Source organism: Puma concolor, chromosome D4, assembly GCF_028749965.1.
Source record: "Puma concolor isolate L17-30 chromosome D4, mPumCon1.1.hap2, whole genome shotgun sequence".
NCBI lineage: Eukaryota > Metazoa > Chordata > Mammalia > Carnivora > Felidae > Puma > Puma concolor.
Window position 1 is genome coordinate 82,126,927 of NC_141679.1, and position 16,189 is coordinate 82,143,115.

Genomic DNA, 16,189 nt, shown 5'->3' on the forward strand with positions numbered 1-16,189 from the left:
TATTTGCTTTTTTCACGGTGATCTCACTGTTGCAGAGAAATACCCTTTTGAGATGGGTGTGATACAGATGTAATCCTGGGGCATCAGAAAGTTTAATTCGTTCGGGGTCACAGATTACTAAGTGGAGGAGTCATTATTCAGATCGAATCTGTCTGCTTCCAAAGCCCATGTTCTCGCCACACTGTCGTCTTGCTTGTCAGGCTGCCAGCGTGGAACCTGTCTTCCTGCTCTGTGGCCTCCTTGTCTAGCTGCCGTATCGCCTAGTGGCTCTTGTACCAGAGAAGTGTGTATGATGGGTACATTCCAGGAAATACCCTTTTCTTACACAACCCACACACGTACGGACCTTTAGCAGTCTTGAAAGGGAAAAAAAGATGAGAGAAGAATGCCTAATGACCTCATTTGGGCTGGGGCGGCCACAGACTGCGTTTGAGCAACTACAGCTGCTTTTCCTTCCCCTTTCTTCCCACCGCCTGCTTGCCATCGCTGCTTTCTCAGGGCCACTCATTGTGCTGGATGAGTTCCATCCGGCACATTGTTTCTCTGTGCCTTCCAGTCCTGCAGGGGCCTCCGTGCGGTGTTAGGGTGCCCGCCTTCTCCTCTGTGGTGTTGCTTCCTACCCGGCCTGCAGCTTGTTAGGCTCGCCTCCTGCTATCTCGGGATCCACGTGTGTGAAACGGGCCTCGCTCCCCGCACATAAGTTCTGGTTGAAACACGTAAGAAAGTGCAATCCGGAATTGAGTGGAGCATGGACTGAGGAGAAAGTGCCACCAACACCTGTGTAAAAGCTGCACCCCAAAGGACAGGCTCCTCTTCTCCCTGCCCCTTCTCTGTCCTCTCCCCTTCATGTCCTGCCCCTGTTATAGAACATGGCAATTGACTGCTGAGGTCCGATCACTTTTCCATTGCAGTCCTCTCTGGATTCCCCTTCTCCTTTCTTCCCACTGCACTTGGACTTATAGGGGAGCTGGAGCAATAGTAATGAACTGTATATCTAAGCAGGCCTTAACGTAACAGCAGTGCTGTTCCGATCACTCCCACCAGTAAGAATAGCTGCTTCGATTTGTCTGGCACCAACAAAGAATGCAAGGGCCATCTGCACTGGGCTCGGATCCCAGGTCTACCAGGAACTTGCTGAGTGGCCTTGGGCAGGTTACTTGATCTGGCTGAGCCTCCCTTTTCTTATCTGTGAAATCCAGGTAGTAGTGCCAGTGTGTCATAAGAGCATTGTGAGGATTTATGGAGCTAATGCATGGAGAGTGTATCAGCTCAGAGGCTGGCACAGGGAAAGAGCTCTGCAAATGTTAGTTATCATTATTTTTACTGAAGGGGAGCAGCTACCATCCGAGTCATGTCTAGGCGAATGCAAGTGTGATAATAATAAGGTTCTTCCTTATCTCACTATCGTGCTTTATTTTCATTATAGCTCTTCTGTTTCATTTTATGGATTTATTATTTCTCTCTCTCCTTCACTAGAATGTGGACAGGAAGAGCTCTGTCAGCTGTATCCCTAGCCCCGAAACAGGGCTTAGTGTGTAGTAAGTATGCAAAAATGCCATCAGTGTTTATGGAATAATGGGATTAAATGAACATGAGCACTTGCTGTATGCCCACTGCTATTCCAGATGCTACTCGTATCAGCTAATATATTCCTAACAGTCTTTTGAGGTAGGTATATTATTATCCCTCTTTTACAGATGAAGAACCTGAGTCATAGGGGAATGGAGCTCTTTGGGCCCAGTGTCACACAGTAAGTGGAAAAGCAGGCAGTCTTTCTCTGAGCCAGGGCTTGACCCCCTGTGCTGTGCACTCGCTCAGTAGGAGACATCACCATTATTTTTATCACTGATATTATCAATAGCTTTTAAGTAGTTAATACCTACACGGTCAGCATTCTTTAACCATCCTCTCTCATTTGCTCCTAACACTCACTGTGGAAGAAAGGTAACATTTTTATTACTCCCCCTTCATTTGACAGTTGAGGAAATAAGAACAGATAGTGTTTATTGAGCACATCGCCATGTACCAGCATGCTTATGAGCTCTTCTAATCCTCACAACAATCTCATTAAGTTAATGGTATTACACGCATTTGACAGATGGGAAAACTGAGGCAAAGAGGTAGAATGACTTGCCCAGGGCCGTGCAGCTAAGATGTGATGGATCTGAGCCTCAAACCCCAGCAGTCTGGCTTTAGGGACTGCTCTCCTGTGTGCCCACTGGGCATCTTCTCAATTCAGAGAGGACAAGTTACATGTACACAGTTACCCAGCTTGTAAATGGTGGGGCTGGGATTGGAAATCAAGTCTGCCTTTACCACCAGACCCGTGTTCTTTCTCTACCTGCATGTAACTTGCGTTTCCATCCTGCTGGGGTGACAGGAAGAAGTCAGCAGACTTAATCACGGTCACTCTGCTGAGAATGTGGAGATGTGGCCCCGACCTCACCTCCTTTCTCTTTCCATCCTGCTGGGCTGTATCTCAGCACAGTATGTCTGGGTCAGCCAGGCCTTTAAGAGGCACGGGACGGTCGTCAGAAAGCAGGTGGCCAGTTGTGTCCCCAGAGAGAACTGAAGTTACCGCTGGTGGTAGAAGTCCCTCCAAAGTGTGCGTACGATTTTCTTTGGGCTAAAAGGACACCTGATGTCCTTAGGAGACATCAGTGTATGTGAAACAGGCTGGTGAGCTGGCAGTGGCGGGGGTGAGGCAAGAGGGGATGGGGAAGTTGTATACCTAGAAGCATAGGAAGTCTGGCTGGGCTACACAAACAAAAACATTTCCTTCAGGGCCAGTGGCCCCAAGGCATCGGGCAGCGCCCACCGGCAAACAATAAAGTCGGGCGTGTGTCCGCAGCTGATTGTGGGCTGATGCCCCTACTGGGGGGGAGGGGGCTCCCAGAAGCCGGTGAGGCGGTGGTGAGGTTTCTCTCAGTGGAGCTGTCAGAGATGTGTTTTGATGGGCTGTTCCTTGGATGTGCAGCTTCCTTCCCCCTCAGCCCGACCCCCACAGCTGCTGGAGCCCAACTCACACCTCCCACCGCCTGCTCTCCTCTGTTCCCATTCTTTCCCTCTCCGCTTAAGCTGCTAAATCCTTTTGACGGTTTTCTCCCTCACGATTCATGTCCTGTTAGTATCCCCAAGCCCTGGAGAGCCTGTGGTAAGAGTAAGAATGCAGCCACCCCGCAGTGAGTGCCTATGGTGCACCCGCTGGCCGTGCGCCAGGCCCTTGCCACCACCATTTCATTTAATCCTTGCTTCTGCCCCCGTAGTAACATTCTTCCTCCCGCTTCACACGCGGAGAGCCAGTTTGGAGATGTTGAACAGCATGCTGACAGTTCTGAGGCTGACAAGCAGCAGAGTGAGGATTCCAATTCGAGGTCTTCTTGGCTTTAAAGCATGGTTTCCCCACCTTTTAAAGACCCTTGTGAGTAACCAGTGATCCTTGTGAAGTCTAGTGTCTGACAGATCATAACTGGGTTTTACTGTAACTGCCCACGCTGAGCACAGCTTCCTCTAATACACACCTGGTGGATAGCTTTGTACATGTGTCCAGTTCTCGCTGAAACAATAGGAAGTATCATTTCAATCCGGGTGATTCTCTGCTGTGTGAGTTACCATCAGGGCATGCCCTGTGCTTATTGTTCATGCTCAAGGAATTTTGCAGGAAGGCCCCCATCCAGGATGTTACTGGAAGACCTGCCTGGTGGAGTATGTACAAACAAAGTGTGACCCTGCCAGCTCAGCCAAAACCCCTGCCTTATGTGGGGAGGCTCTCTGACCCTAGCGGAAAAGGCTGCTGTCTTCATCATCCAGCCAAGAAGCTGTTCCAGGGTGGGTCCACCGCTTTCCATCTGCCTGCCTACAGACTCCTGGGTAGACTTCTGCCATGTGCTTAGATCTTGTTTGTACATCACTATCTACTCAAAATACAAATCTGGTCACGTTTCCTGGGCCTCACTCAGGCTCCTGGAACTCCACATTGTTCTTAGAATAATCTGCCAGGACTCTTTTAGACTTTTTTATTGTGGTAAGATATACATCCAGATTTACCATTACTGGGGCGCCTGGGTAGCTCAGTAGTCAAGTGTCCGACTTCGGCTCAGGCTGTGATCTCACCGTTCATGAGTTTGAGCCCCGCGTCAGGCTCTGTGCTGACAGCTCGGAGCCTGGAGCCTACTTCAGATTCTATGTCTCCCTCCCTCTGCCCCTCCCCCTCTCACACTCTATCTCTCTGTCTCTCTCTCTCTCTCTCTCTCTCTCAAAAATAAACATTAAAAAAATTATTTTTAATTTACCATTATTTAAAAATGTATAGTTCAGTGGTATTAAGTACATTTACATTGTTGTACAGTCTCCAGAACTCTTTATCGTTTGGCAAAACTAAAAGTCTATACCCATTAAACAGTAACTTCCCATTTCCCGATCCCCCGGTTAGCCCCCGGTAACGGCTCTTCTCCTTTGTGTTTCTATAAATTTGACAATCTCGGTACCTCGTATTAAGTGGAATCATGCAGTATTTGTCCTTCTGAGTCTGGGTTATCTCACTCAGGGTAATGTCTTCAGGGTTTATGCACGCTATCCCATGTGTCAGAATTTCCTTTTTGAGGCTGAATGCAATTGCACCGTGTGCATGTACCATTTGTGTGTCTCTTTACCTGTTGGTGGACCTACCGGGCTTCCATGTGACATTGAAGGGCCTGCATGCATACCCTTGGGCTTGCCAGGCTTGCCAGGCTCGCCAGCCTCCTTTGGAACAGTCTTCTCTTCTTTCTGTTCTCAGCCTCACAGCCTTTTTCAGCCCCTCAGAGAGCAGTACCCACCTTCCTACCTGGAAAGCTGCCTTAACTTTACACCGACCATTCCCTCTGGTGGGAATGATCTCCCCCAACCCCTCCACTCTTGCACCTCGTAATTTAAATGTCACTCCTCTTGAATGTCCCCACATTTTGCTCCTGGAATCCCACAAGAGACCTCGGTCAGACTCCCTTCCCCCACTAATTATTTTCATAGAACTCTACATGTCTTTATTGTGCTTATTACAACTGTAACATATTGATTAATTGTGCGTGTATGTGTGTGTAATGACTGCCTTCCTTGCCAGACGGTAAACTCGTGTGTTTAATGCTGTATCCCTCGGGGCTGGCATTGGGGCTGGCACACAATACGTGCCCAGTAAATAGCTGTAGAATGAAACCATAAACTAAATGAATTAGTACTGAAAAGAGAAAAGTTCAGGGCTACATGCTGGGAGCATGTGGATTTTAAAATGTATGTGAGACGTTAAATTACTAATAGAATCTCAAAAAGCCATCTTGCTGAAGCATAGATTGTTTGCCCTGTCATTTCTCCGTTGATAAAAACTTCCAAGAACAAACGCATCATTATTCGAAGATGCCTCAGTGAATGCCAACACATAAACCACAGCAGCAAAGGCAGCTGACATTCTCTGAGTGTTTATTCTCTACCAGGCTTTGTACTGTGTGCTTTCCACGTATTCTCTCATAGAATCCTCACAAGAACCCTGAAAGGTAGATGCTTGGGTTTTTTGTTTGCTTGATTTTAATTTCTGTTTCCAAATGAGAAGACCAAGGTCCAGAGAGTTTAAATAACTTGCATGAGGTCCCTCAGCCAGTTAGTGGCAGGCCCAAAGTGGAGGGGAGGCAGGGCGGACTCAGTCCTGGGCCTGGCACAGAGCGCCACCCCTCCCCGACGGCCCTTCCCCTCATTAACTGGAATAGCTCTCTTATCTGTTTTATAAATTTATAAGCGGAGCCTCTGCCTTGGTTTTCTCTGAAGCCAGGGTTTTGTGGCTAAAGAGGAATGTGAAAACTCTAGGCCTGCAGGACAGATTTGACCTCTGCAGCCTCCTGCCTTCCTGCCATTAGACTCCCACCATGCTTCTGCCTGAAATGCAGTGGCCCGAAATGCTTCTAAGGCATTTTCCAAGTCTCGAGGCAGAGTTGTACTTTTTTGCCTGGTGCTCCTGCGGAAGGTCCACCCCTCTGTCCTAGTGCCACTCACACCCTTTCTAAGTAGTGGCTGACGAGTTTGTCTCCGCCACTGGACTGAGCCTCTGGGGAAGTTGGACCAGGCCTGCCTTCTCTCTGGAGCTCCTCGGCCTGGCCCGGGATCTGGCACAGGACTCAGGGGCCTCAGCCAGTGCTTGATGAATGAATGCACGCCAAGTGCAGAGCGGGTGCTCAGAACCAACCGGCTGAGTGCAGAAGCCTGGAGGACAAACCAGCGTGTGCCGGGAGAACCCCCTGAATGCGAGATGGAGATGATCAGATGTATTAATCACTGGTTTGGAAAGGAGTTAAAATATTTCCATAATATGGTATGTTTCTTTTCTAAAACAGATGTGCCCTCGTTGTTTCATGAGGAAGTAATTAAGTGTATTTGATTAAAACATTCATAAACGCTATCATTTATTCAAAGCTACTATGTGCTGCTGTCTTTATTGGTACTTTATATACGTATTATGTCTGGTTCTTCCCATCACCCTGTAAGGTGTTTTTATTATCTTCATTTTACAGGTGAGGAATCTGAGGCTCTGAGAGATTAAGTAGCTTGCCCAAGGATACTTAGCTTCTGAGTGATAGGCATGGGAATGAAACACATCTGGCTGACTTCAAAACCAGTGGGTTTCCATCACCCCAGCTGCTTCTGAACTTGTATTTGAGATACCTTTCGAGCCAACACCCCGAACCAGCATGCATATTCCCTTCTTCCTCTCCACCCTCCCTGTGCCCGCCACCACCCCCACTTCTTAACCCTCTCACAGCACCCCCTCTCCATTTCTTTAGATTATTGCCTCTGTGCTTGCATCCTGAAACTGAAACATTTTTGTCATTGACAGTAATTGGGTACTATTATGTATGGAAACTGTCTGCTGTTAACAGTCTACTGTGGTCTCATTTACATTAATACAAAATAATATGTTTGTATTAAGGCCAAATTACACTTACTACAATTTTGTTTTCTTTATATAGCCTTTTACTCCTAAGACATCTTTGAGTCCCAATTTATATTTTTTAAAAATACATATGGTTTTTTTCTTCACGTAAAATGTAAATGTAACAATGTGGTGAAAAGAAGTTGGTTAGATAAAAAATTTTTTATGAAAGATTGCCTAAGCAGTGGGATACTTATTTCAAATTATATATGAAATAGAAGATTGAAATACCTCTGCTCAGAGAAGTTTAAGAGGTTTCTTACAGACTCAGATTCATTTATTTTCTGCCCCTCCTAGTATTTCAGCAGGATTAAGTTTTTTGAATCACTGGATCAAGTTTTAATTTTCCTTTTCCTTCCTTATACTGACATATGCTTTGGCAGAACAAAAAAGAGACCTAAACATGTCAGCATGATTTTTGTTCAATGAATTAAAAACCATAAAAGTAACAAGATCTGATCCAAATCCCTAAACTCCTGACATGGTGGTTTTGTCCTTTTCAGTCCCAAGATTCGTATTACTGACTTTGAAAAGCTTTCTGCCTGGAAGCAGAAGTGATGGCAGCAATGCATAATTTATCTGAAATAGATTACAAGGGGTAGGCAGCACGGAGTAGTGGAAAGCACACAGGGCAGAGAGATCTGGATTTGAATCCCAGTCCCGTCACTCAGGCTCGTGGGTAAGTCACTCCACACCTGTGCGCCTCAATTTCCTCATTGGAAGATGGGGGGAGTCTAGCTGGAAGAGTTGTTGCGAGGGTCTTTGAGGTAGTGTACTTAAAGTACTCACCTGGCATAGATGGGCTTAATAATGGCAGTAATCAGGATCATTTCTACTTTGAGAATACCTTCAAATAGCTGAATCCAGAAGAATTGATTTATAATGCATCTGTCCGCTTTGTCTTCAGAGCTCATCTTTTCTCAAAATTCTTTAATTTTTTTTTCCCTCATCCTGTCAGGGAAAAAAAAAAAAATAGCAGGTAGATGCCACTAAATCTTTAACACCTGCTTGTCAGTGTTTCACATGGAACATAGACCCAGAACTTGGGATCGTCCTTACCAAGCAAGAACCACACTGATGGGAGGGTCAGGAACCGTAGGCCAGTGATGTCCATTTCGGGACCCAGGGGGGCAGAGGAATTTTGTCATATTGAGACTATTGGCTTTTGAGACAGGTCAGCCTGGGTTTGGCCCAAACTTCTTGGGCCTCATTCTCTTCATCTGTAAAGTGGTGCTCATGATCTTGCAAGACCCTCCATGGTATGGGTTTCCAGCCTCTTGTCACTCTCTTGTCTGTGTCCAGTAATTCCTCAAACGAAACCTGGTCTCTGCAGCTGAAAGCCTTTGTATGTGCTCTTTTCTTCCTCCTGGAAATCCATCCCTTGCCACGTCAGCACGGACAACCGGCACTCATTCTTCAGAACCTAGTTGTGTATTAGGACAGGACGGGCTATGCTGTAGTAACAGACAATCTCCAAATCTCCATGGCTTATCACAGAAATCTGTTTCTTGCTCATGCTGCCTGGTGGGTGCTGTTTATCATAGTCACTCTGGGACCCAAGCTGATGGAAGCTCCATCTCCACTTGTATTGCAGCCAACAGACACAAATATGGTGGAGCACACACTGGCTCTTAAAGCTTCTGCCCTGAGGTGCGTCATTTCTGCTCATGTTTCATTGACCAGAGCAGTTGTGGAGCCACACCAGACTTTAGAGATACAGGAAAAATCCTTTCCTACTGGAAGAAATAAGAAGCAGAACACTAGTGAGCAGACCCAAAGACTGCCGCACTTAGGTATTATTTCTTCAGGAGAGTCTTCCCTTGCTTGCTGCCTGCCCCAACTTGGACGGTTCCTGGCGAGTTAGCTGAGCTGCTTTTGTGCTCCTGTGGCACCTTGTACTTCTCCGCTTCCCTTACCACAGCACTTCCCACACTCCCATGGTAAATGTCTGGCTGAGGTCCCTACTAACAGAACAAAGGTCTGTTAGTGTTGACCACAAGTCTGTTACTGTTCACATGCCTGGCACTGCTTTTGTAGGTAAGTAGGCACTCAACTGTGTACGTGACCAAGAAACAAAGGCAGAGCAAACGTGTCGGGTTACTTTGCTGGGTTGTTGTGATGAGTCCACATAACATAAGAATAATAATAAGTGCCTCATATAGTTGTAAGGTTCAGCCTTTCCCAGGGGTTTCTAGTAGGCCTTCAATGTGCTCATTGGCGTTGTTAGGAGGAGGAAGGGAATAGTGAAAATAAGTGGCATTGAGCACTTACATGTGTCAGACACTCTCATGATGTCTCTGTGGAAGTTTCCTGGTGTGGTGGTTGGGACTCGTGTTATGTCTTGGTCAGTTTTGAAGTGACGCACAAGTAATTTGCTAAAATAATAAGATTCTGAAGATTGCTACTTGTTTCGGGTGATTTAGAGATTTGACAATGGCACGTTTCTATAGCATGATCACTCATTTGTGTTGCATCTTTAGTGGGTGAGAAAGGGGTAGAGGTAGAGCTAATAGTGACGTCCTTTTATTGAGTACTTAAAATGGGCCAGGGCCAGTGCTAAACAGTTTATGTGCACCATCTCATATAATCTTCACAGCATCCCCATTATAGAGGTGGGAACTCTGAGGAGAGGAAGTCAGTTATGCATGGTCAGGTGGCATGGTCCGGACACCCTGGGTTGAGCTTTTAAGCAGTACTCTTCGTAGCTCTCCTCACCTGACTCACCAGGAACTTTACTTGACCCTGACCACACCCCTGGGCACGTTTCAGGAACGTAAAGGTCATCACCAAAGGAGAGCAAAGCTCCAAACCGTGGAGCTAGTAGACAGAGTCATGTTAAATTCTTGGCTAACAGATACTGTAGAGGATGATCTTGCTGAAATGTTCTTCTTTTTTATTTTAATCAGAGTGACCAGGGAGCACAGGGAAATGCTGGTGAAACTGGCGAAACAGAACACCAACAAGGCCAAGGATTCTTTACGGAAAGTTCGTACCAACGCAATGAATAAGCTAAAGAAATCAAAAGACAAGGTCTCCGAGGACACCATTAGGCTCATAGAGAAACAGGTAACTACCGCCAACAGATGTAGTAGTTACGTCTCTGACGCAGGGAACCACTTGTTTGTGTCTGAAGAGAGAAAAACTAAAACAATACCCCTGGTTATTCCATTGACGTGATCAGGACTGATGGAGTCTCTGTTCTGGGCTTAGCCCTGGGGATATGGAGGAAGGGAGGGTGCTGTTGATGCTTTGCTAGGTCCCAGGCTCCACGCCGAACCCTTCATTTCTCCCCATTGCTACAGAGCTGTGAAGTGGGTCATGGGGAAACTGAGGTTCGGAGAAGGTAAATAACTCGCTCAAAGCCACACTGCTGGTAAGTGGTCCCAGTGGATCCCAACACAGGCAGACTAACTTCAGAGCCTGTTTGCTAATACTGTCGTGTGGTTGGTTGGGTGCTGACACAGAAGGACTTAACGGTGTTCTTCCTATGCTGAGTAGCGGCACTTGAACAGCTGCAGTAACACATTGAGAGACTGGAGGAAGGTAGAATAACAACGCAAAGGTATGCTGTGTAAAAGAACATTGTGCGGGTGGGTGACTGGTGTGAACAGTGGCTGGGACTTCGGAATGGGTAGAAAGGACACAGCGGCCAGTTCATGGAAGGGCTTGGAGGCCACGCTGAGCAGGTTGAACTTTAGCATGTCCAGAGACTCCCACACGGGCTGTGCCACTTTATCAGTTGTCTGAGAAATGCTGCCTAAGAGACCACCTCAAAACTCGGCGATTTACAATATCAGGCATTATTTCTTAGTCTCGTGTCTGCTCAGCTGGGGGGTCATGGTTCTAGGCTGGGCTTAGTGGGCTTGGCTCCAGATGTTGGATTGGGTTCAACTCTGCTTTATGTGTCTCTCAGTCTTCTGGAGTCAACAGTCTTCTCAGGGCATCTTTGCAACAGCAGATGCCAAGAGCGTAAGCCTAACCACTCAAGTACATTTTAAGCACCTGTTCTTGGTCCATCCCATTGGCCAAGTGAATCACATGGGCCAAGCCCAGTATCACTGAGACAGGAAAATATATATATTCATGGAACTGCAGGGGAGGGAGTGAATATTTATAGAATAGTAGTCTAATCCACCACAGCATCACAACCACTTGAGGAGCTTATAAAAATACAGGTTTCTGGGGCCCTGCTCTCAGAGATTGAGTCAGTGAGTCTGGGGTGGGGCCTAGAGATCTGCATTAAAAAAAAAAATTAATGTTTATTTTTGAGACAGAGTGAGTGGGGGAGGGGCAGAGAGAGAGGGAGACACAGAATCCGAAGCAGCCTCCAGGCTCTGACCTGTCAGCACAGAGCCCGACGCAGGGCTCAAACTCACAGACTGTGAGATCATGACTTGAGCCGGAGTCAGATGCTTAACTGACTGAGCCACCCAGACGCCCCATGGGATCTGCATTTTTAAATGCTCCTCCCGTGATTCTGATATAGTAACTCCCTGGCAAGATTTTTTCTTTTTTGCAGACCGTGGGGAGGTCATATCTGTGCTTATGAAAGATGACTATGGTGGCTGTGTAGAAGACAGATTGTAGGGGGCACGACTGGAGGCAGGGAGGCCAGGGGGGCTGTTACAGAAATCCAGCCAGGAAATGGTGGTCTGAACCTGAACCGGAACTGGTGGAATTAAGATAGGAAGATGAATTTACTAGTATTTAGGAGATAGAATAATGTTTAACGTAGTATAACAGGCTAGCTTAAAGCCTCTGCATCCACCATAGAATCATTATTTTAGGAAGATTGAATGTGAGTGTGGGCAGGATGGGGAGTAAGGAGAGAAGAGGTTGGAAGCAAGGAACGCTGTTAAGAGGCATCTGGAGGAGGCCATAAATTAACCAATTGCTCTCCTCCTGGACCAGCAGTTAGAATGCCAGTTGTAGGCCGGCCTTAACCACCACCAAAGAAAAAGCTGGGCCTGGGCTCTGCTCCTGCATTTTCTGATATTCAGTATGTTTACCTAGGAATGTATATTTTTTTTTTAATTTTTTTTTTTTCAACGTTTATTTATTTTTGGGACAGAGAGAGACAGAGCATGAACGGGGGAGGGGCAGAGAGAGAGGGAGACACAGAATCGGAAACAGGCTCCAGGCTCTGAGCCATCAGCCCAGAGCCCGACGCGGGGCTCGAACTCACGGACCGCGAGATCGTGACCTGGCTGAAGTCGGACGCCTAACCGACTGCGCCACCCAGGCGCCCCAGGGCAGCTTTTTAAAAATATACATTCCTGGGGCGCCTGGGTGGCGCAGTCGGTTAGGCGTCCGACTTCAGCCAGGTCACGATCTCGCGGTCCGTGAGTTCGAGCCCCGCGTCGGGCTCTGGGCTGATGGCTCAGAGCCTGGAGCCTGTTTCCGATTCTGTGTCTCCCTCTCTCTCTGCCCCTCCCCCGTTCATGCTCTGTCTCTCTCTGTCCCAAAAATAAATAAACGTTGAAAAAAAAAAAAAATTAAAAAAAAAAAAAAAAAGCTGCCCAGATAATTCTGCAAAAGCAGACACAGAAGGTAATTAATGACCTAGAAGCCTTACGGTGTACCCCTGTGATGATACCAGAGTTAGATCAAGGGAGTTCTGCACTTGATGTCCTGTGACCCTGGGGACATTTCTTGACTCCTTGTAGTCCGTTTGTTCTGTAAAAAGGGATTTTTAATTCCTGCCTTAAAGGGTTGCCCTGGAGATGTTAGAAGCACCTTTAGAATATCCAACTCCTGGACTCTCAGAGCTCCCTTCTCACCTTCTTTGTGCCCTCTTCTTCTCTTTTTTCCCTGTACCAGCTAAAAGAGGCTCCTGGGTTAGGCTGGCCTTTCTGAGCACCCATCCTGCCTTGCAGGAGTCTGTCCCTGGCCCCACCTGGGCCAGCTCCTTGTCCATCCCCAGGAGAGTCTGTCTCTACAGTCAACACTAGACCTTTTCACTGCTTCTTAGTGGTAGGCCCGTGGACCTCGGGAGCCTGCCAGGCACTCCTCACTCAACAAGACTGGCCCTGTGCCTCAGGGACCAGAGCCTGTGTTCCCTGCAATGGGAAGAATGATCAGATAAGCAATACTCTTGATAAAACCCACTTGACAAAGTGGCTAGAAGCCTTCACACTAGCACCTGGCTTTTCACCTTCCGATTTAGACTAGATTTTTTTCTTCAATACTTACAACTGTTTACTATTCTTATTTTTCAAAATGAAGATAACTTTATTAGTTTTCTGATGCTAAGCTTATACATGTTTAATGTAATTTTTTTTTTTTTAAATAAGAAGATAGTAATTGGAATCTCATCCCCCAGAGATGACCATTGTTAACATTCTAGTGCAGACCTTCAAGTTATCTCTGGAAAGGTATAACGTCATATTACAAGAGAAAGGATCACCGTGTATATACATAATATATCCAGTGCAAGAACCTTTATTATTTAAGATATTATCATTTAAATGTGAGTTCTTATCATTAGATTAATAGTTTATTGTCATATGGTTAAAAGTTTGAGTAAGAAAATCTTCAGGAGACAGACTGGTGCACACTTTGTTTTATTCTTTTTCTCTGACAGAAGGCACTAATCTGGAGTTTTGGGTGTGTGTTTTTTGTTTTGGTTTTTTGAATAAGTGAGACAAGCTGATTGTTATTTTATCAAAGTTTGTAAAAATGTATTTGTTTACTTTGTTCTTGATTATTAAAGTGTAATGTATGCTCACTGTAGAAAATGTAGAGTTCAGAAGACTGTTTTAAAACATGGGGGGAAAATCCACACCATAAACCCACATTGCAGAGACAACTGCTCTTAACATTTTGGAGTATTTCTGCTTTCCCTCTTTTTTTTTTTTTTTTTTTAACTACACAGTTTTTAACACGGCTGAGAATGTAGTATTCATACAGTTTTGTACTCAGCTTTTTATATTTTCTGTTTAGCATTAAAACCATTAGCATTTTCTCGTGTCTTAAACAGCCATTTCTGATGGTTACGAAATAGTCTGTCTTGTGGTTTATACCATAATTCACTTTCATAAGCCTCTTGTTGGACATTTAGTTTGTTTAAACTTTTTTGTTATAAATAAGGTTGCAGTGAATATTTTTATACATAAATCTTTGTAGAGATGATTTCCCTAGGATAGAGTCCCAAGTGTGGAATTATTGCACAACGGGAATGCATATTTTTAAGATTCTTACTGCCTAAATCACTCGCAAGGTTTTTAGAATATGTATATTTTTAAAAATTTGTTGCCTTTTCTAATGCCTAACATCTGAACCCAGAATTTTTAGTGTGAGGTTGAAATGCTGCTTATCTTGGAAGTATTGCTTTTGTTTCTACACTCCACAGAAAAGATTAAGTTATTCTTTGTATAAATCTATACAACCTTTCTAAAATAATATAGCAATATGTACCAAAATCCATACATTTCTGATTCAGTGGCTTAGGAATTTATCCAAAATAAAATTGTTGAGAATCTTACCTACAGAGGTATCTGTTGGAAATGGAAACTGTCTAAATTTCTGACAGTGGGAAAATAAATTGTGTTACATCCACTTACTGGAATCTCTGTATAGAGACAGTTATAAAAAATATTTTGCAGATATGGTAAGTTTCTTTTGGAATTTATTTATTTAATATTTATTTTTGAGAGAGAGAAAGAGAGAGAGTGTGTCAGGGTGCAAGCAGGGAGGGGCAGAGAGAGAGAGAGACACAGAATCCGAAGCAGGCTCCAGGCTCTGAGCTGTCAGCCCAGAACCCGACACGGGGCTCGAACTCACAAACTGCGAGATCATGACCTGAGCCAAAGTCGGGCGCTTAACCAATTGAGTCACCCAGGAGCCCTGGAATTTATTCTTTTAAGGTAGGTTACATAGCAATAGTATAATACGACTCCATTTTTATAACAGAACCTTTCATGTACATAAAAGGATTGGCAGCTTAGGGGTGCCTGGCTGGTTCAGTCGGTAGAGCATGTGGCTCTTGATCTTGGGCTTGTGAGTTTGAGCCCTACATTGGGTGTAGAGATCACTTAAAAATAAAATCTTAAAAAAAAGGGTGGCATCTTATCCACTAGAGAATGTTGTTCATCATTTCAGGCAATGGGATTATGAGCAATTTCAATATTATTCTTTGTGGGACATTTTTTTGTATGTTCCAAAATTCTTTTGAGGTCAGATTTTTAAAAACTATGTTATAAAACTCTTCCTTCTTTGGTGTATAAAAATGGAAGGATTTGGTTGTGGGTTCTATCCCTAGAGTCCCTTCTGACCCCCACCCCCACCCTCCCAGTCCTCAGCCCAGGCCAGCTCTGCTGAAGAAGGACAGGGGCCTGCCCTCCTGGGACTCTGACATCCGCCAGCCTGCTCTCTCACCTTTGCGTCAGTAAATGGGCCTGCCGAGCATGAAAGCACTTGGCAGAAACCACCAGTACATCTGGCCAAGATCTTTCACTGCCGTCTTTTTCTGAGGAGCTTGCTGCTCTGAGTGAGGCTGGGTGCTGGTGGCTGAAGGAGGGCAGGGCTCCTAGCGGACAGGACAGGCACGCAGGCAGGGGGCTGGACCAGGTGAGGCCCTGGGTGTTCCGACAGGCCTCGGGAAGGCTGACTTTACCCAGCCCGCCCCGGTGCGCCCTGTGCTCCCGCCATCCCCTTTCCTGTCTCTGCCTTCCCCTCTCCTGCACTAGAAGGGAGCAGATGTGGTGGCGGTAGGGTGATGGTGATGTGATCTCTATGAGGCAGTGTATTAAAACGGAAAGGACTCTTGCTCTGCCGGCAGTCAGGCCTGACTGACTCCCGTCCCAGCTCTTTTACTTCTCAGCTGCTCAGGTTAGCGAACGGCTTCACCTTTCTGAGCTTCTATAAAGTGGGAGTAGTGGGTCTTATCTCCCAGGACTGGCGAGAAGACCAAAGGACATATATTAAACGCGGCTGGTGGGGTTGCTGGTCCTCGCTAAGCGTCCGCTATATTTGCCCGTCCCTTTCCTTTCCCCACCCTTTGAATGTAGAGCTGGGATCGGCTGTTGGAGTGACCCTCACCCAGTTCCACTGGTGCCGGAGGGGTGGGGGGACTCCCCAGGGGAGTCGCGGCACCAAACTGGCAGTTGGGGTGGGTGAGTTCCTCACTCAGTCTCACCACTGACTTTCTGATGTGACCTTGGGCAGGAGAGTTAACATTTTGTGCCTTGGTTTACCTCTGTACAGTGGGGATAATACCTGACCCACCTGCCTTACAGA

At 46.0% G+C, this 16,189-nt stretch overlaps 1 protein-coding gene across 10 annotated transcripts in view; it reads left to right on the top strand.

Moving 5' to 3' along the window:
* MRRF (mitochondrial ribosome recycling factor) overlaps window positions 1-16,189 on the top strand; it is a 72,168-nt gene that overhangs the window by 33,211 nt on the left and 22,768 nt on the right. For 8 of the 10 annotated variants that reach the window (XM_086683925.1, XM_086683924.1, XM_086683926.1 and 5 more), the window contains one exon: window positions 9,859-10,018. In XM_086683925.1, the coding sequence (XP_086540051.1) occupies window positions 9,859-10,018 (160 nt within the window). Of the gene's footprint in view, window positions 1-200; window positions 6,439-9,858; window positions 10,019-10,254; window positions 11,980-16,189 lie in introns of those variants that run through there. The other 2 variants (XM_086683927.1, XM_086683933.1) reach the window with 2 other exon arrangements.